General features: G+C 38.8%; 1 protein-coding gene across 10 annotated transcripts in view; it reads left to right on the plus strand.

Moving 5' to 3' along the window:
* The window catches only part of LOC105490706 (calcium binding protein 39 like), a 136217-nt gene that overhangs the window by 83640 nt on the left and 30448 nt on the right, over positions 1–22129 (plus strand). For all 10 annotated transcript variants that reach the window (XM_071081632.1, XM_011756582.3, XM_071081634.1 and 7 more), the window contains 3 exons: positions 3870–3988; positions 13489–13657; positions 20132–20191. In XM_071081632.1, the coding sequence (XP_070937733.1) occupies positions 3870–3988; positions 13489–13657; positions 20132–20191 (348 nt within the window). The remainder of the gene's footprint in view (positions 1–3869; positions 3989–13488; positions 13658–20131; positions 20192–22129) is intronic.

A 22129-nucleotide genomic window follows, 5' to 3' on the forward strand; every position in this document is an offset into this window, starting at 1 on the left:
TCCCGAGTAGCTGGGACTACAGGCGCCCGCCACCTCGCCCGGCTAGTTTTTTGTACTTTTTAAGTAGAGACGGGGTTTCACCGTGTTAGCCAGGATGGTCTCGATCTCCTGACCTCGTGATCCACCCGTCTCGGCCTCCCAGAGTGCTGGGATTACAGGCTTGAGCCACCGCGCCCAGCCTGTTTCTTCCTTCTTTACTTCCATTCTGTCTTCCTTTTAGTGAATGTGATTTTCTCTGGTGGTGTGCTTTAATTTCTTGTTTTTTATTTTTTGTGTATCCATTGTATGTTTTTTTATTTGAGGTTACCATGAGGCATGCATATACCATCTTATAACCCATTGTTTTAGGCTGATGACAACTTAATACTAATTACATAAAGAAATGCACAGAAAGAAAACTAATAAGAGCCCTACACCTTAACTTCCTCCCCTGCTTTTTAACTTTTTGTTGTTTCTCTTTGTGTCTTATTGTACTGTTTATACCTTGAAAAGTTGTTAATATTTTTGGTTGGTTCATCATTTAGTCTTTCTCCTTAAGACAAGAGTAGTTTACACACAACCATTACAGTGTTATACTATTCTGTGTTTTTCTATGTGCTTCCTATTTCCAGTGGATTTTATACCTTCAGATGATTTCTTCTTGCTCATTAACATCCTTTTCTTTCACATTGGAGAACTACCTTTAGCATTTCTTCTAGGATGGGTCTAGTATTGATCAAATCCCTCAGCTTTTGTTTGTCTGGGAAAGTCTTTAATTCTCCTTCGTGCCTGAAGGGTATTTTCACCAGATATACTATTCTAGGGTAAAAGATTTGTTTCCTTCAGCACATTAAATATGTCATGCCACTCTCTCCTGGCCTGTAAGGTTTCCACTGAAAAGTCTGCTGCCAGATGTATTGCAGCTCCATTGTATGTTATTTGTTTCTTTTCACCTGCTGCTTTTAGGATTTTATTTTATTTTATTTTATTTATTTTTTTTTTTTACGTTGGGAGTTTGAATTAAATGCTTTGAAGTAGTCTTCTTTGGTTTAGGTCTGCTTGGTGTTCTATCACCTTCTTATATTTGAATATTCATATCTTTCTCTAGGTTTGGGAAGTTCTCGGATATTATCTCTTAGAGTAAGTTTTTTACCCCTATCTCTTTTTCTACCTCCTCTTTAAGGTCAGAAAGTCTTAGATTTGCCTTTTTTAGACTATTCCCTAGATATTGTAGGCATTCTTCATTGGTTTTTATTCTTTTTTCTTTTGTCTCCTCTAACTGCATGTTTTCGGATAGACTGTCTGCAAGCCACTAATTCTTTCTTCTGCTTAATCAATTCTGTCATTAAGAGGCTCTGATGCATTCTTCAGTACGTCAATTGCATTTTCAACTCTAGAATTTCTACTTGATTATTTTTAATTATTTCAATCTCTGTATTAAATTTAATCTCTGTATTAAATTTATGATAGAATTCTGAATTCTTTCTCTGTGTTATCTTGAATTTCTTTGAGTTTCCTCAAAACAGTGATTTTGAATTCTCTGTCTGAAAGGTCATATATCTTTGTTCTCCCAGGATTGGTCCCTGGTGTCTTATTTAGTTCAATTGCTGAGGTTATATTTTCTTGGATGGTGTTAGTGCTTGTAGATATTTCTCAGTATCTGACAGGACAGTGAGATCTAGGCAATCTCATTAATCCTTAATTTCCTTATTTATAATATATATATACATATTTACATTTGTACATTTTAGAAAACATATATTATAAATCCTTGCTTTCTTTTTTATAATATGTATATTATAAGGTTGTTGTATGCATGCCAGAAAAAAATTAACAAAAAGAATATGAAATTTAAAAAAAATAAGGTTGTTGTGGAAATTGGATAATACCTGTAAAACTCTTAGCATAAGTGCCTGGCACAGAGTAAGCACTCAGTATTTGCTGCTGTGAAGGTGGAGGTAGAGGTAGTAGGGAAGAGGAGGTACTGATCAATGTGGCAAAGGACATGGTTGTAGTACAGAGAGTGGCACTCATCCCAGGGGAGAATACTCCTGAACTGAATCTTAAAGAACGACAGAGTTCATGAAAAATGAAAGCGCATTGGCAAAGATATAGAACCATATAAAATGTTGTGTATATGTGCTGCAGCAATTTGGTGCTAATAGAACTTGATGTAGGAATTGGAAATGATAGTTAGCTGATGAGACTGGAAAAGTTGGCCACTGTCACGTCATTGAAGGTACTGGACTTTTTTCTTTCTTTCTTTCTTTTTTGACACGAAGTCTTGCTCTGTTGCCTAGGCTGGAGTGCAGTGGCATGATCTTGGCTCACTGCAACCTCTGCCTCCCAGGTTCAAGCGATTCTTCTGCCTCAGCCTCCCAAGTTGCTGGGACTACAGGTGTGCACCACCACAGTTGGTTAATTTTTGTATTTTTACTAGAGATGGGGTTTCACCATATTGGTCAGGCTAGTCTTGAACTCTTGACCTCCTGATCTGCCCCCCTCAGCTTCCCAAAGTGCTGGGATTACAGGCGTGAGCCATTGTGCCTGGCCTTTTTGTATTGGACTTTTTTCTAAGCAAAAGGGAGACGTTGAAGAGTTTAAGGAGAGAGATGGCATGGTCATATTTGCATTTCTAGCTAGCTCACTCTGATAGGGTGAGGATGCTTTGAAGTGGAGACAGTAACTGAAGCAAGCTCTTTAATAGTTCATTTGAGAGATGACGGCCAGAACTAGGGACATACTGATTGAGAGTGCAATGTCATTGTATTACTATGTTCTCACACTGCTGTAAGGAAATACCTGAGACTGGATAATTTATAAAGGAAAGAGGTTTAATTGACTCACAGTTCCACACTGCTGGGGAGGCCTCAGGAAACTTACAATCATGGTGGAAGGGGAAGCAGGCACAGACCTTCACATGGCAGCAGGAGAAAGAAGAGTGAATGAACAATGGGGAAAGAGCTCCTTATAAAACCATCAGATCAAGTGAGAACTGATTCACTATCATGAGAACAGCATGGGGGAAACCACCCACATGATCCAATCACCTCCCACCAGGTCCTGCCCTCCACACGTAGGGATTATGGGGATTACAATTCATGATGAGATTTGGGTGAGGACACAGAGCCAAACCATATCAGTCATTCTTGTACATATTTTTCATATAGTAAACTCAGGTCCAGTCCAAGATTTCTTTTGAAAAACCAGGCTAGACAGGTTGTAAGGTATATGAGAGTGCAGGTCTTGTCCATGAGGACTCTAAGAAGCCCTATCCATGATTGCATATCTGGTTCCTCTGTCTCACTGATTCAGTGATCTATTCCTGTAGGCTAGATATGATTTGTTATGATCACCTAGATCAAATACTTCCACCTAATGGAAAACCCACTTTTTTTTTTTAAGTCAAGGCACTAGGGTGAAGAAGAGTGAATAAAGTGATAACTTGAAGGCAAAAAATACTAGAAAGTAGATCAAAGAAAAAGGAATTTGATTTTAACCTACATTTTACTAAAATCTTATTTTCTTCATCTATTTTCCTTCCTTATTCATGAAGGTTTAAAAATGATAATAATTTTTTTCTTGCATAAAGGTAGACAGTGAAAAAACAAAGAATTCAGTTCTGTTGTATTCACTTTATGTCCTCCTGTGCTCTGTGGGAAATGGACTTCCAGTTGGTCAAATTTCCCCCAGCGCAAATCCTGCGGCAAGGAGCTGCATCCATTTTGTAGATAGGGGTCTATGGGAAGAGTAAGTTAACGTTTTTTGCATATTAGAAAGGATGGTACCATTTCTGTCTGTGTGTGTATGTATGTAAGTATATATTCCACATACTATACAATTCATCCATTTAGAGTGTACAGTTTAATTGCTGTTTGTGTCTTTAACAGGGAAAAAAAGATGTGACCCAGATATTTAACAACATCCTGAGAAGACAGATAGGCACTCGGAGTCCTACTGTGGAGTATATTAGTGCTCATCCTCATATCCTGTTTATGCTCCTCAAAGGGTAGGTACATGGCTTCCTTTCAAGTAGGGCTAAGTTTTTAATTGTTGTTGAAAGTACATAGCATTAATCTCATTTGAGATATGATCAGTTCCCTTTTAGAACTGCAGTCAAGGTATTTGTCTTGCGTGAGGTCAGCCCTCTAGATCTGTCTCTGTGATTACTTAGGCTGCAGCAAAATCCTTTCTTTGCACCTTAATGTTTCTAAATGTTATGTTTCCATTTACTGCCTGCCTTTCCTCCACAGTTCTGCTATTTCTGTCTCTTCCTATTACAGTATTGCTTATGCTTCCCTATCTGCCCTATTCATAGCTGCCCACTTACCGTTTTCCTGACTGCTTGAGACTGAATGCCCTCAATATACACACAAGCACACACATATATATTCTGCTTCTGGGAACTGAAATACAGATATGAGAGTTTTTCCAGTAGCTAGCATCTGCCAAGGTGAATGTATGTGGGTCTATAGGGAAGCCATAAAAATGAAGTTGAGCTAGGTAATAGAATTCCTGATTATCATTTTTATGTACACTTATTTATAAATGTTTCTTGGGCATTTGGGGGCTACTCTGAATCATAATGACTGGAGATCTGGGTGTAGCAAAGCTTGAGGACAGCAGACCATCTTCTTCCTCCCCTTGCCTTTCTACTCCACTATCTTAAACCAGCACATCTCTTTATTTTATTATATTCCTGTTTTCAATCCTGCTGTTTCATACCTAGTCCATCTCACCTGTGTTCATTTTCTCTCTTGTACATTTTAAATATTTAATTGTATCAAAATAATACATTGTTTAAAAATCAGATATATCAATAAATAGTTCTTTACCTCTTTCTTTTTACTTTCTTTCATATATATGTGTGTGTGTGTGTGTGTGTATATATATATATATATATTTTTTTTTTTTTTTTTTTAAGACAGTGTCTTGCTCTGTTGCCCAGGCTGGAGTGCAGTGGTGCAATCTTGGCTCACTGCAACCTCTGCCTCCGGGGTTCAAGCAATTCTCCTGCCTCAGCCTCCTGGGTAGCTGGGATTACAGGTGCCCACCACCACACACGACTAATTTTTGTATTTTTAGTAGAGACAGGGTTTCACTATTTGGTCAGGCTGGTCTCGACCTCCTGACCTCAAGTAATCTGCCTGCCTCAGCCTCCTAAAATGGTAGAGTTACAGGTATGAGTCACTGCGCCCGGCCTCTTTGCCTCTTTCTTCTCCATTTTTCAGTCCTATTACCCAAAGACAACCACTTTTATCTTTTTTATTTGTTCATTTGTTTATTTGTTCATCATTGTTTTCATCATATATTTACCTCTGTGTTACAAATAATGGGCTTCTACTAATTTTTCATTTATCAATTTTAAGCAGTATCTTTGACAAGATAAACTAGATGATAGTCTTTTTACTGCCACCATTATTCTATTTCCTTTCCTTTATCTTCCTAATAAACTTTATCATAATTTTAAATTTTAATAATCACATTTAGATTATTATGACTGTGTAGTTATTATTTATTAGTGAGCAAAGTAGTATACTGTGATTACTTTGGTTTTGCGTACAAAATAATTGTTTTACTGGAGAATTGTTTCTTCAGTTCTGGAAAGGGAAAGATCCTTGTATCATGTATTAGTTAGGGGATGCAAAGCCTCTATAACACATAGACCCCAAAGTGAAGTGGCCTCACAGCAAGTTAAGTATATTTCTCATGTAATAGTGCAGAGCAGATGTTCTAGTTCATCAGGGGGTTCTGTCATCTTCAGCATGTGCTATCTAAGATCACTTTGTTCATTGCCATTTCAACCCACAGAAAGGTGAAAGTATATAAGAGATTTTATGTGTTTAGAGAATGACAAGAATTCTGGTGTGACTAGAGCTCTGTGTGAGTCAGAGGGAAGGGTGCAGGATGAGGTTGGAAAGACTGAGACCAGTTTATGAAGAGCTTTCCAAGTCCTACTGGGGAGTTTGAATGTCATTCTGTAGGCAACATGGAGTCATCCAGGGACTAGACATGAGGAGTTCTGGTGGCAACGTAGAAAATGCCATGGGGTGGGAGGCTGAGATTCCAGCTTGGAAGAGTCTAGGGAAGAGATTATCAACAGAACTTTAATGGAGATACTGAGAATGAAGAGAATGAGTATTTGAAAACATTTCCATTTCTTTCCAATTCAAAAGTAATACATGGTTATTATTTAAAAACTAAAACATTTGAGAAATGTATAATAGAAAAAGAAAGTGCATCCCATAATCTTTCCATAAGAAATCACTATTGACAATTTGGGGACTACACCTCTGGTTTTAATTCTCTATTACAATGATTATTCCTCTGTTTTTCAACCCAAACTTTTAACTCATTCCTTCACATCCTGTTTTGTATAAACCATTTACTCATTGTTTGCTATGTGCCAGCTATTGTAATGTTTTACTTATTTTATATTGTTTACTTTCCAAATACTATGAGGACTACATATTATTATTATTATTATTATTTTTACCATTTTACAGATGAGGAAACTGAAACTCAGAGAGAGTAAGGATATTGCTCAAGATTATACAGCTAATACATGACAGAGCCTCGTTTTCCATGCAGATCTGACACTAAATCCCATGTTCCTTTCCATTAATATACCTTTAAGAAGATTCGAGGACCATTCAGATGTGAAGGGAGAGGGAATTGTTGATGCTCTTGAGGACAGGGTAGTGGAACAGTTGTACCATAATCAGTTTTACCTGTTACCATTTTCTTTCTTTTTTTTTTTTTTTGAGATGGAGTCTCGCTCTGTCACCCAGGCTGGAGTGCAGTGTTGCGATCTCGGCTCACTGCAAGCTCCGCCTTCTGGGTTCAAGCAATTCTCCTACCTCAGCCTCCTGAGTAGCTGGGACTACAGGTGCATGCCACCTCGCCCGGCTAGTTTTTTGTATTTTTTAGTAGAGACGGGGTTTCACCGTGTTAGCCAGGATGGTCTCGATCTCCTGACCTCGTGATCCGCCCATCTCGGCCTCCCAAAGTGCTGGGATTACAGGCTTGAGCCACCGCGCCCGGCCCCGTGTTACCATTTTCTAATTTAGCACTGAATGCTAGAGATTTAGCCCTTCTTAAAAGTCAGGATTTTTACTGAATTATCTCTTGTGAAGTCACTTTAAAACCTAGGACATAACTTGATTGGTACATTTATACATCAAACAATAATATTAAATGAGAATATGATAGTAACATTCTATATAGAACCTAAGTTTAACCACAAAGAATGTAAGACAAAAAGCAATTGATAGTTGTCTATCAAAGAGAATTATCTGGATATGTGGTATTGAACATGGTAGAAAGGATTTGGAGCCCAAGTTTTATGAAAAGATTATAAATAAGGACTTACTCTAAATGAATTTGTCTTCTGGCTCAGGCAAATGACATTCTAGGGTACTGAAAGAACTTGAGAATGAGGTCACTGAACAGCTCTCAGTGATCCGTAAAGAACTGTGGCCAGTATGTTCCAGAGGGCTGATGTTAAAATCATAAATTTCTCCCAATTATCCATTTTTTAAAGTTTATAATAAAAATTTTTAAGCAGTTTCGTTTTGGCAATTATTTTATAGATGGTGCTATGTAGTTCATATTTCATCACATCAGGAGATGTACTTTTAGTAATACTAAGACCGAGCAATGGGTTTAGATGGTGACAGTCTAATCCACTATAAAGTTTCCCATCAACCTTAAATTGTTTTTCCATCCATTGATGAACATTGCCTGATTCTGTCATTTCACTAGAGGTGACAAAAAGGTAATTTTGAATTCTGTCATTTCTTTTGTATATTTTATTGGCTAAAGTAGTTTTATAGAGAATACTGTCATTCACCCATCACAGCTTCAGGCATTAGAATACTCTGAAGTACAGTTCATACCAGAGAGGCAGAATAAATGCTCAATTTTTTTCTTTTAATTATCATTTTAGAGAAAAGATATCCTAGGAACTTTCATTAGTGTCTAATGAGTTATTTCCCTTCCTCCCCCTGCCTTTATATATGTGTGTGTATAAATATATATATATTTATATATGTACACAGACACACACACTCTTCCAGTATCTGATTAACTAATGGATTGAATGTTTTCTATATGTCTATTTAGTTCTACACATTTTTTTTAATGCTCAGTTGACCATCTGTGGCCCCTTCTAGGTGATATCTCTTAACATATCTCTAAAATGATTTGTGAGAGCTTCCTTGCTTTCCGGTGTAACAAGATATGCCACCCAACTTGTACATTTGCTGACAAAGACCTGAAATTTCTACCAAGGATGTTGGTTATTTTTAGAGAGGAATGGTTCTTAGAGACTACAATCTGGATGCTAGGGGTGCTCATTGACACTGGATTGTTATTGCTTCTAGGCCTTTTTGGTAGACAGAATTAACACATTATTTTATTTATTTATTGAGACAGAGTCTTGCTGTGTTGCCCGTACTAGAATGTAGTGCTGTGATCACATCTCACTATAGTCTCACCTAGGCTCAAGTGATCCTCCTGACTCAGCTTCCCAAATAGCTGGGACTACAAGTGCATGCCACCACACTTAGCTAATTAATTTTTTTTTTTTCCATAGAAACAGGGTCCCACTATGTTGCCCAGGCTGGTCTCAAACTCCAGGGCTCAAGCAATCCTCCTGCCTCAGCCTCCCAAAGTGCTGGGATTATAGGCATGAACCACTATGCCTGGCCTAACTCATTATTTTTAGTCAGCAAATGTTTCTAGATTAGAAACATACCTTCTTGACTATATTGAAGAGGCCAAGTGTTTGTTGAATGGCATTTTACAAAAGTTTTCCAGGTATTTCCTGGCCTTGTTTACTTCCAGCAATAATCACAAAAGTCATTTTTCCCCTTACATAATGTAATCTTTGTTCTTAAATTGAAATATTCTTGCACAAGATCATTCTTCTAACCATTTTCTGTGTAATGATTACTGTAGCTCACTGTTAACTGAGACCATTGCTCTTACATTTTGGCTTTCATTGAATTTGAGAGAGAACTTTCATTATGCTGTCATTATTTAATGGGCTTGCCTAGATAGTTGTGTGCCTTCTCCACACTGACACAGTTCATTATAGTCCAGACTATATGATCCAAATTACAGATCAACAGGGAAGATATGATTCAATTCTCTAAAGCAGTGATTCAGCATTCATCAGATTAACCTTTACTGGGGACCTGCCACGGTTAGCCATTGTGGGAAATGCAATAATTAGGCAGGATCCTTGCCATCAGGAAGCTTATCTATGAGTAGAGTAGATTAGGTGAGTTAAATATTGATTCTTTACCAGACCTAAGGATATTAATGTTAGTGGGATTTGAAACTTAACATATGCTTATCTTTTGGAGCATTTCTTTATATAGCAAACAATAACCTATAAAAACTCAATATACTAGAGGGTAGTCAGGTAGAAATGATCTATGTGGATTATAAATCCCTTAAAGAGTACTGAGGAGAATTGGTATTCTCTATATATTTCTGTATATCCTTATGTATTTCTAACTTTAAGAAGTTGTAATCTCAGAATGACAGATGTCAAACTGCTGGGATGAAATGACAAGTGTGCTGACCCAGAGGAGTCTTGGCTTTTTAAAACATTCTTTTTTTTCTCAAGAATAAACTCTCAGTGCATCACAGATGGTTTCAATAAGCTTCACGAAATGAAAGGAAAAAGAGAACTAATTATACCCAAAAGTTGGAGTGGAAACTTTTTATAGATGGTCTTAGTTTGGAAATTGAATTAAGAAATGAGAAAATGTTGGCCAGAGATGATGCATATTTTGTATAAGTCAGAGTTTGACTCTCATTAGAGTAGTATTAAGACATTTCTTCAGTTTGAGGTTCATTAAATTCATTATATGCATGCTTTGTGAAAAACATTATACTAGGCACTCTTTGGAGACTGGGGTAGGGGCAGGAGAAAGTAGCAATCAATGACAGACACCAAATGGAGATGGGGATAGGGGAGGAGAGGAGAAGGTAACAGGATAAGTAAAGCATAGCCCCAACAATTAAATTGATTGTCATGAAGTGAAGAAAATAGACCTATAGCAATTTACTGCAGTATAACATAATACTGAATGAAAAAAGTGTTAAAGAGAAATTACAGACAAGCTGCTGTATGAGTGTGAAGGGCAGAGAGAATAATCCTGAATCGTAGTGATTAAGAAAGGCTTCAAGGAGGAGGTGGCATTTGAACCAAGCCTTGAAAGACGAGAAGCATCTCAGTCATGGGAATGTAAGGAGAAGGGCATTTCTATTGAGGGAATGAGGGGCTCCAGGGAAGTAACGAACGTGATGGGAGATGAAACTGAAAAGTTAAGGTTTGGCCAAATTACAAAAGTCCACACATATCTTACTAATCAATAAATCTGGATTTTAATTGTCCTTCCCTTAGATTCTTTCTCTAGGCCGACAGCCTTTATTTTATACTCTCTTGAGTACTCTATCAATAAATGACAGCACTTTTCTCCTTTACATTTCAGAACATATACCCCTCTTTACAACATCTTTAATAAGACCCCACCTGATAACTGTTCCTTGTGAGCCAGTAGCCTGAGTTTCAGGTTTTTCTATTAAGAGAAATTACTAGCACTATAAATTGGCATTCCTTATATGCTACAAAGAATCATGACTATCTGAATATGTTAGCATTTAATGTTACTGCGAGTTATTCAGGAAATATTCAAATAATATTTGTGAATATCATTCAGCATAAACAGGACAAAAATGAATAAATACCACCCTGGTATCTTTGTTTGCTGTTTCTTCTACTAATATTTGTAAATTTGATATTGGAAAGTAGTCTGTTTCCTCTATTGAATCTTTATTCTTGAATCTGTCTTTCATGAAAATTCTATAATCTTATAAAGAATAGTTCATTACTTATTGTTCAACAAAATGTTGTTGCTAGTAGTTGATGAGTAATAAAATATCTTAAAGTTTTATAGTGCCATAAAAGTATCATAAAAACTAGTATTCAGTTGAAATGGTCAATGATATCTCTTTAAAAATATGGTCAAATTTTATTTTATTTTTATTTTTATTTTTTGGAGACAGAGTCTCACTTAACTTTCCAGGGTCAAGCAATCCTTCCTCCTCAGCTTCCTGAGTAGCTGGGACTACAGGCGTGTGCCACCATGCCCAGCTAATTTTTTCAGTTTTTGTAAAGTCAGGGTCTCAGCTAATTTTTTTATTTTTTAATTTTTTGTAAAGTCAACCGTGTTGGCCAGGCTGGTCTCGAACTCCTGAGCTTAAGCAGTCCATCCACCTCAGCCTCCCAAAGTGCTGGGAGTATAGGAGTGAGCAGTCACGCCCCACCAGATTTTTTTGGGGGGTGGCCCTATACTCTGCTCACTTCCCAGTGTATCACAACTATATCTTTCTTTGTTCTATTCTTCCTATATTTACCACACAATTGTCAACTGTATTATTTCAATACAGGGCTTGTTGTACTTGGGCTAAGCATTATTCATTTTCTTAAAATCTTATCACACACTAGAATATATCTTAAATTTACTTAGAGATTGAATTTGACTTTGAGAGATTGTTGTTGTGTTAGAAATGGAACCAATCTAGTATGCCAGTCTTGAATTGTTTCACACAGTAGACGTTTTGTTTGTCTAGCATATTTTTTGCTGTGAGCCATGATTCCACTTAGGATTTAAGTGAGTCAATCAATCCACACCTATTGCATGCAAATCATATATTTATATAGGTCTCCCCTATTTTTTTCCTAAACTCCAGATAGGTGTATCCTACTGCCAAGGAGACACTTCTACTTAGATATCAGCCATCTCAAAACTAATGTGGTCAACCACAAACTCTTAATTTCTTTCTTTTTTTTTTTTTTTTTTTTTGAGACGGAGTCTTGCTCTATGGCCCAGGCTGGAGTGCAGTGGCCGGATCTCAGCTCACTGCAAGCTCCGCCTCCCGGATTTACGCCATTCTCCTGCCTCAGCCTCCCGAGTAGCTGGGACTACAGGCACCCGCCACCTTGCCCAGCTAGTTTTTTGTATTTTTTAGTAGAGACAGGGTTTCACCATGTCAGCCAGGATGGTCTCGATTTCCTGACCTCCTGATCCACCTGTCTCGGCCTCCCAAAGTGCTGGGATTACAGGCTTGAGCCACCGCGCCCGGCCTAAACTCTTTTTTTTTTTTTTTTTTTTTTTGAGGCGGAGTCTCGCTCTGTCGCCCAGGCTGGAGTGCAGTGGCGCGATCTCGGCTCACTGCAAGCTCCGCCTCCCGGGTTCCCGCCATTCTCCTGCCTCAGCCTCCCGAGTAGCTGGGACTACAGGCGCCGCCACCACGCCCGGCTAATTTTTTTGTATTTTTAGTGGAGACGGGGTTTCATTGTGTTAGCCAGGATGGTCTCGATCTCCTGACCTCGTGATCCGCCCGTCTCGGCCTCCCAAAGTGCTGGGATTACAGGCTTGAGCCACCGCGCCCGGCCTAAACTCTTAATTTCTTTACTAACTTGTTCCTCTACTAGTTTATTCATCTTAATAAATAGCACCACCACCCACCCAGTGATTCAAGTCAAAAACATAGGAATCATTTTTGAATTCTTAGTTTCCAAATTTATTCCCTCACCCAAGTCCAGCTACATCATCAGCAAGTCCTGTTGACTCTTCCTCCGAACAGTATCCATCACCTGCCCACAGTCCTCTGTTCTGCTCCTGCCACCCCAGGCCAAGCCCCTGTCCCCTCTCCTGGGTTCTGCTCCCATTCTTATATGTCTCCCGCTGTTTTACAGACATTCTCAACAAGAAGCCAGAGTGATCTTTTTAAATCATAAGTTAGCCTTGTCAATTTCTTGCTTTAAACTCTCCAAAGGCTTCACATTACACTTAAAACCACACTGCTTACCTTAGCTGACAAAGCCGTATCTGATCTGGCCCCTGCCCTTCTCTCCACCCTTGCCTCATTTCACACCACTCACGGTTCTTCCCCTACAATCAAATCATGCAGGTCTTATTTCTCCTCTGTTTCGCTAAGCCTGTTTTTGCCATGGAGACTTTGCACAGTTACTTTCCTTTGCCTGGAACATTTTGCCCTTTACTTTAGTCTGAAGTAAAGTAACTTAAGTAGTCACTCACACACACACACACACACACACACACACACACACACACACAAGTAATCACCTTTATAATGTGGCGTATTTCATTGTCATCAGTTTTAGAAGCACTTCTCAATATATGAAATTATCTTTTCATTGTTTACATTCTGCCTCATCCCCCCTACCCCCAGCTGTCACCACGTTCATATTTGAGTGTATCTGAGTGTTTCAGATACACTCAAATTCCAGAATATGTCTGGAATAGTACCAGGCACATAGTAGATCTTCAGAGGGTATTGAATGAACCGTGACAAGTGGTATGTGTGTTTCCATTAACAGCAGTATTGAAATGGTTCTTTTGATGCCATTAATATTATTTTAATAGGATAACAGAATTCTCTATTTCTCTCTTGTTTACGCTTTAGATATGAAGCCCCACAGATTGCCTTACGTTGTGGGATTATGCTGAGAGAATGTATTCGACATGAACCGCTTGCCAAAATCATCCTCTTTTCTAATCAATTCAGAGATTTCTTTAAGTATGTGGAGTTGTCAACATTTGATATTGCTTCAGATGCCTTTGCTACTTTTAAGGTAATTTTTTTTTTCCAAATCAGCTAGGTCAATTTATAGTCACTTGGCCTCTGAAGAGGCAATTTAATTTTAAAAAGCAAGAAATTTTATTTCCTAGCCCTCAGCGTAGCCAACCTTGTATGATGTAGATCATAAGAGGCATCTGTAAATAGAATGCAGTTCATGAGGTCAGTCTGTCCTATTGCAGGAAAACAGCTCAAACTATTTGTCACAAGCTCACATGGACTGAATTCCAGTATATACGGTTATGTGGCAAGAGGAATATGTAGCACTCTGTGTCTGGCATGCTGCCATTTATGTTAAAAACAGATTACGGGGCTTAAGCTTCCGCTTAAGGTATATATGCACTGAATACCTCTGCAAGGATGCATAGGAAACAGCAACAGTGATTAATTCTGGGGAAAGGAACCAGGTAGTGAAGGGAGATGGAGAATTACATCTTTGAATGTGAAGGACATCATGTTATTTTATGAATGTAATTTTTAAATGTCCACATGGTGAAACAAAACAGTAATAAATTATACTGTCATTTTTTCATAATCATCTATAGTTTGATCATGTATTATCTACTTTGTCACTATGTAGGAAATCGTAGGATGCAGTATATTCACATTGTTAGGTAACCAACTACTAGAACTTTTTTATTTTGAAAAATTCAAACTCTACCTCTATACTCATTAAACAATAACTCCCCATTTCCTCCTCCTTCCAGCCCCTGACAACGATTTTACTTTTGGTTTCTGTGTTTTATCATCAAAAAAAAAATATTCAGAGAATATATCAGAAAAGAGTGCAGCTAATTTGCAGACAAACATACCAAAACTTATTCATTTAATGAGTGATGTTACATTCAAGGTTTCTATTTTAGAAAACCAGTTACTTAGGCTTATCATCCTGCTATTATTTAACATATATTGAAGTTGGTATCAATGTATATTACATGCTCATTTTTCAGTAATGGCAAACTTTTATCTTTCAAGGGCAGATAAAAGTTTTGGAAACAAAAGCCTATTTGACATTCCAGTTAGTGTATAAAGTGGGTGATCAAGTTAGCTAGAATTATTTTGGGGGGATAATAATGATAATGAAAATAATTTTAAGATAGAAATAAAATAGATATGATTTTCTTCAATGTCTACCAAATCAGCTCTGAAGCCATTTTAGAAGAGGAGTTCAAAAATGTTATAAACTGACAATGTAACAGCATCATTGAAAAAAACAGGTTTTCAGGTTGAAAAAGTAGATAAGACTCATTTAAATGTATATATATTCAGATTCATTTCTTTAAAAGCATTTTAGCAATTTAATTGCTCTATCTACATAACTCCAAATTAATTTATACTTTTTTCAAGATATACATATGTAACTTTTTTTACAAGTTTTCCTAATTGTAATCCATATATTTTTATTTTTTATATATTATCTTAAATATGTATTTCAATAATATTGATATAGTCCATATACTAATATTAATACATACTCCAATCTTATTACTTTATGAACAGTGATTGAAAGTTGCCTATGACTTACATGATAAATAGTTCTTTTAAATAGCTCTCCAGAGGTGGAAAAAGGGGAAAGCAGTGGTTTGCTGTGCTGAAAACTACCTATTATCTGCAGACTAGGAAGTTACCCAGCCTGTTCTAAGAAGGTGCCATAAATCTGTTGAAAGGTATATTAGCTCACATGGTCACAGAAAGTGTGAGAGAGTGTCAGAGAGTGGTAAAGGGCGGGAGATGTCAGTGGGGCAGAAGGAAGCTGGGACTTAGGGAGAAGAATGCCTGGCAGAGGGTGAGGGATGGGGCAGGGTCTCCGTGGAGGCAGAGCCTGCAGGCTGGGCCGTCAGAGGGATTTGTTGTGAGACCAAAGAGTGGTGGGTGGTTAAGGGGGAGGCAGGTCCTGGCAGCTGCCTGGGACACGATCTGTAAAGGCAACCAGGCCATCTCTGGAAATACAGGGAGCAAAGGAAAATCTAATTGACAAGACCTCTGGAGGGAGAATACTGTTTGATAATGATGGGAATATTTGGAAGCCACTGGGGTGGGCTGGGGGTGGATTCCAGGGCAGGCTTAAGCAACAGCAGCTGATTGTTAACAGCTGCCTAGGAGCAGGGTGAGCCCAGTTAACTGCGGCACTTTTTGAGACAAGGTCTCACTCCCTCACCTAGGCTGGAGTGCAGTGGTGCAATCTCAGCTCACTGCAGCCTTGACCTCCCAGGCTCCGGTGATCCTCCCACCTCAGCCTCCCAGGTAATTGGGACCACGGGCACATACCACCATGCCCGGCTAATTTTTGCATTTTTAGTAGAGATGGGGTTTTGCCCTGTTGGCCAGGCTGGCCTCGAACTCCTGACCTCAAGCCATCTGCCTGCCTTGGCCCCTGCAAAGTGCCAGGATTACAGGTGTGAGCCACTGCGCCAGGCCACTGTGGCACTTTTGTTGTCATAAGCAGGAGGGTGTGCAGTTTCGGACCAGCACTGAATTGCCTGAGACAACAAAGGAAAGCAACCGCAATGCCGTCATTTCCCCAATGCCTCAGGCAAACCTGCAACAAACAAAAGGCCTCTAGCCTCTGGGTTTGAAGGGAAGGAGTTCGCAGTCTGCTCCGGTGTCCACAGGCCTCCATTCAGCCTGCCAGCCTCCTATAGTCTCCCTAAGGAAAGCAGGGAAGAGAGGAGGAGCCCACAGGGGAGGTCTGGGTAGACAGAAAAGGGCCAGGGAAAGAAAGAGAAGGGAAGAAGGGGAATTAATGAGAGGCTGAGTATAAAGAGTGGGAAGCTTGGAGTAAGGAAACCGAAATTTCAGGAGAACAGCCGAGTGAGGGAAGGAAGGAAGGAAAAGAAGGAGGAAGGACTTGGGAACAGATTCCTGGAAGTGACTGCTGGGTGGAGGGAGGGGCGGTGAGGGCAGCATGACTCCGGGCTCAGGAGTGTTGGAAATCCCAGGAGTGGCTGTGTCTTACCCAGGAAGACAAAAATTGTACAGCAGCTAGAGATGAACCCCCTCAAAAGGTGGATCTAGAGCTAGTGGTGCGATAGGCCTCGGTTGCATCCAACATGAAGAATGACATTAGATACAAAGGATGATTCCATTTCTTTCTACCAAAATGTCTGTGTTTAAACTACTAAGGAGGTGTTTGCTAATAATAGACACTACAGTCCCATGTTTTTTCCCTTTCCTATCAGATGGCTCATCGCTGTCATGGAAACAAGTAAATTCATTTTTGAAAAAAAACACAAGTAAGCCTTCATATAATTACAAACATAGAACAAACGCCAATAGAGGGGGAAAGCAAATACTTAATATGTATTTCTGAAAATTTCCCCAAAGGTTTTTAAACATTTGATAGAAAAAAATGTACTTGGTAGTAATTTTTTGCTGTCATATATTCAGCCCAATTTAATTTTCAGCAACAATATTGAATCAAAAATAAATAATGATGTTTTGATTTGTATTTAAGCCAATTTTCCATTGAATTTAAGTCAATCCTTTAAAATCTAAATAATCATAAAAAGTTTTCTAGTGTGCTGCCAGTATTGGAAACACCAATTTTCTATATTTTACCAAATGCTTATGGTTAATATAATGTAACAAATAAATCACTTTTTTTTTTTTTTTTTTTTTTTTTAAATAGCTGGTTTCAAAGGGTTTTGTTTGGTTGGTTGATTTACTGGATTTTGACATTGGCTTTGGGTTTTTATAATCTCCTACTCTCATCTTTTTGGTTTTGAGCTCTTAAAGGGACTGTTGCTCAGTTTAGTTATTAATATTGTAACATTGTTAGTTTATGATTTTAGCATAGAATTTTCTACCAAAAGTCCTTTCCCAAAAAAGGATTCCTTACAACCATAGTCTCTTTCATCCCTCCCTCTAAAAATTCCCATAATAGAAGTGGTTTGAATTCTGTCTTTCTCTGCCACCTGGTAAGCTGGATGTCCTTGAGCAATTTAGTTAACCTTTGAGTTTTATTTTCCACATCTGAAATGAAGAAAATCATCCCTTTATCACGGACTTGTGAAGATCAGAAACTGCATTTGCAAAGTGCTCGGTTCACTCCCCAGCACAGTCAGCCCTCTGAACAGCAGCTGTCACTGGCTTCTCAGCCTTTTATGTCCCTGCAATTGTCTCTCTCACTCCACCCCGAGTTTCTCCCAAGCAGTATTCATTAAAAATATCGATATCAGATTTTCAGCATAATAGTTATACTATGCAAAACGTAGGCCTCTCAAAACAGAATTGTTAGGAGGTATGATGAAAGAGTACACTATTTGAAATAAGGCTTTTAAATTCTAAATTTTGAACTTTATTTTCCTTCACAATTTTCTGTCTTCTCCTTCTTGGGTAGGATCCTAGCTGTTTTTATTTTTATTTTTTTCACTCAGTTATGTGATCTATAATGCAGCAATTATATTTATCTCTGTATTATATGTACTTAAACCTGTGTGTATGTATATGTGGTTTGTACATACATTTATTGTATACATAAATTTGAAGGTATATCTATATATCAATCCTATCACACACTGGAGTGGAAATGTGGGTGTGAGAGAGGGAATGTGTGCATTGTTTATTGACTGTATCCATTTTATATATATATATATATATATATATATATATATATATATATATATATATGCTGGAGGAATTCTACCCCACCCTATTATGGTTTCCTAATACTGGATTTTTAAGCTGTTTCAAGGTTTTTTTTTGCCCTTGGAATTTGAAAATGTTGGTTTTAACCTAACTCCCTCCTGATCCCTTTTTCTTTGGGGTAACACTCATGTATGACACAACCTTTCTAGGCAGCACTGATCTGCAACCTGCTCTTTTTGTTGCCACTGGAGCTGTGTGCACTGGGCCTGCAGTGTGGGGAACCCAGGCCTCACTTTCAAGGCTGATGACAGTTGAAGCAGGTGGAGAACTCCCACGGGTGCAGCAATCCACAGTGTCTGCTGCAGCCCATAGAGGGGGCTCCCTCTACCCTGGTTCAGCTCAGAAAATTCCTATTACTGCTCATGGGGTTTCTATGATGTTAGGGGAGGGGTGCTTGAAAACAGGACACCAATATTATCCTTTACAAAAAAGAGTAGGGACCTCAAAGGATCCTGTGGAACTACCTTACTCTTTCAAGGGTCCCCTGATGTAGGAACTAGTTTGAATCAAGACCTTTGACAGGGCGGGAATGGAACCCCTGTAAATGGTTTTCCATTTTAGAACTTCAGTTTCAGAACGGTAATGAGTGCTCTGCTCCACCGGGGGGCAGTTGGGGGGGGACCGACGTTTCCAACTGATAGGGCCAGTGGTTGATCAAGTTGTGTGATAGCAATAGGGAATTAAGAGTCACACTTATTATTTTTGAACTTGAAAATTATACTATGCAATGCTTTAAATATTTTACTTTTTAAAAAAATTAAAGTAGAAATAAGTGGGTTTTATTATGGTTGTTATCTACCTTTTCTTTGTGAGGTTATGTTGTGTACCTTCTATATGCTTTTAGGAAATTTTAATTAAATATGTATTAAAGTAAAAGAATTTGTTTTGGAAAACTTTTAAATTCTTGTTATGTTTTTAATTAAATTTTTCATGGCACCTAGACAGAGTATTTAGCCTCTAAGCATATAAAAGGGATTAAGTGAGGCTTGTTTTCCTACAACATTAAGGTGAATTAAGGATATAATTTAGGTATGAGTTGAAGACAGTCAAATGTTTCTTCATGCTTTCGTTCAGTTTTCTGCAAGTTTATATCTGCCATAAGATAGGGCTACTCATCTTCAATTTTGAAAGGATGCATTGTGCTACTCAGTAACTTGCACACCACCTCATATCCCATTAATCCAAGAGCGGGAACAATACTGGTTTGACACTGCTAAATGTCAGTCCTATGCTTCCAGTATCCAAAGCGCCTTCATTTTAAAAGTTGTTAAGACACTTTGGGAGGCCGAGGTGGGCGGATCACGAAGTCAGGAGATCGAGACCATCCTGGCTAAAATGGTGAAACCCTGTCCCTGCTAAAAATACAAAAACAAAAATTAGCCGGGCGTGGTGGTGGGCGCCTGTAGTCCCAGCTACTTGGGAGGCTGAGGCAGGAGAATGACGTGAACCCGGGAGGCAGAGCTTGCAGTGAGCCGAGATCGCACCACTGCACCCCAGCCTGGGCAACAGAGCGAGACTCCATCTCAAAAAAAAAAGTTGTCAACTCATCTCAAGTTCCATTTGTTTCACCAGTTAAAGTATTTCTATCATAAATCTAACAATATGAATTTGAAACACTAGGTTTAACACTAGGGTTTTTCTTTTCTAACATGAAACAAACTTGTATTTCACATCTTAGGCTAAGCTAGGAATGGAAATAATTTTGTGGTGTAAATGAAAATGTTCTTCTGCAACTTTTATATGTTCTTAAACCTTAGAAAAGAGACATTTGTAATATTAATAGCTATAACAATTTTGTTTCACTTGGTTTTTCTTTTTCTAGGATTTACTAACCAGACATAAAGTGTTGGTAGCAGACTTCTTAGAACAAAATTATGACACTGTAAGTAGAAATCATTTTTAAAGACTTTCCCGCTTTCTCTTTCCCTCCCTCTTAGATCTGTGAGCAATTGCCCTTATGAATTATCCACAAGAGAAATCAATCGTGGCCGGGCGCGGTGGCTCAAGCCTGTAATCCCAGCACTTTGGGAGGCCGAGGCGGGCGGATCACAAGGTCAGGAGATCGAGACCACAGTGAAACCCCGTCTCTACTAAAAATACAACAAATTAGCCGGGCGCGGTGGCGGGCGCCTGTAGTCCCAGCTACTCAGGAGGCTGAGGCAGGAGAATGGCGGGAACCCGGGAGGCGGAGCTTGCAGTGAGCCGAGATCGCGCCACTGCACTCCAGCCTGGGCAACAGCGTGAGACTCCGTCTCAAAAAAAAAAAAAAAAAAAAAGAGAAATCAATCGTATTCAGCCATACTCCTGATTTGTCTGCCTGGAAACCAGGTGATCAGGAAACTTTATGGAAAATTGAGATGGCGGGAGGTCAGGGCTTTCACCTTTTTCGCATCTCTTCCTGTTGTGTTCTGAAGCTCCAAGAAATGACTAGCACCTGCTTGTTTAGATGTTGCTCTTAGGAGGCAGTGGGTAACTCCAAAAGGAAGAGAACCCACCCTCACTAAAATAAATCATTTTACTTTGTTGATAATTAGTCTTACTTAGTAGTAAAAATACCAAAAATATTTTTTATCTTGCAACTCCCTGCCCTGACAGTGAGTCCAACTCAGCCTTTTGAGATTTGGTTGAACTATGACTCTTTAGAAAGCTTTCCCTAATCTCATCCCTCCCAAAACATGCATCTCTCTCTCTCTCTCTCTCTCTCTCTCTCTCTCTCTCTCTCTCTCTCTCCTTTCTCTCTCTCTCTTCTCTCCTCTCTCCTCTCCTTCCTGTCCCCTTCTCTCTTTCTGTCTCTGGCTCTCTCTTATTTTTCACCTTGTATTATTATGGTGTGTCTGTATCTTTCTGGCTGGCCCTTGCACCCCCTAAGAGGCAGGAATCTTATCTGCAGGACACAGGGTTAAGAGCACAGTATGGACTATAGAGTCTGCATGCTTGCTTGGCTTCAAGACCTGCCTCCTTACTAACTGTGTGGCCCTGGGCAGGTTACTACACCCACTGCAAAATGAAGATAGTAATAATACCTGCATCATACGGTTGTTGAGGGAATTTGACAAGATTTAAAGTTTTTAGCACAGGACCAGAGTAAGCACTCAGTATTAGTTTTTAATCATTGTTACTAATTTCCTAATACCTAATGCAGTGTCAGACATTTGGTGGTGACAGATCCATCCAAGAGCAACTATGCTTTTACTAAATGTATAAGCAATAGAAGCAGCATGATTAAAGTATAATATAGCACAAACCTGGAAGGAAAACTTTACATGTTTTGTTCTAGTGTTGGTTCAGATGCTCTAGCTCAGTGCTGTCCAGTAGAAATATAATGCAAGCCAGAAATGAGAGCCACTGTGTAACTTAAAATTTTCTAGTTGGCCACACAAAAAGGTAAAAAGAAACAAGTGAAATTAATTTTAATAATCTATTTAACCCAACGTATCAAAAATGTTATTCCAATGTACAATCAATATGGAAAATGATCATCGCTTCTCGGTCTTTTGGCTAAGATGAAGTGAAAAATGATCGAGCTATTTTACATTCTTTTTTCATGCTGAGTCTTTGAGATCTGGTGTGTATTTTACACTTAGAGCACATCTCAGTTTGGACTAGCCACATTTCAAGTGCTCAGTAGCCACATATGGCCCTGTGTTGGAGAGCATGCATCTAAACTAGGACTTAGGGAAGGGTGGAGTCTCTGATCCTCATCCTAGCAACAGCCAGAGTTATTTTTTACTGGGATTTTTGGCATTTTTACATGTGTTAGTTAATGTTACTACTCTATCCCCATCACCCCAGTCTAGTGCCTGACACATAACAGCAGGAA

This window comes from Macaca nemestrina, chromosome 16 (genome assembly GCF_043159975.1).
Source record: "Macaca nemestrina isolate mMacNem1 chromosome 16, mMacNem.hap1, whole genome shotgun sequence".
NCBI classification, from domain to species: domain Eukaryota; kingdom Metazoa; phylum Chordata; class Mammalia; order Primates; family Cercopithecidae; genus Macaca; species Macaca nemestrina.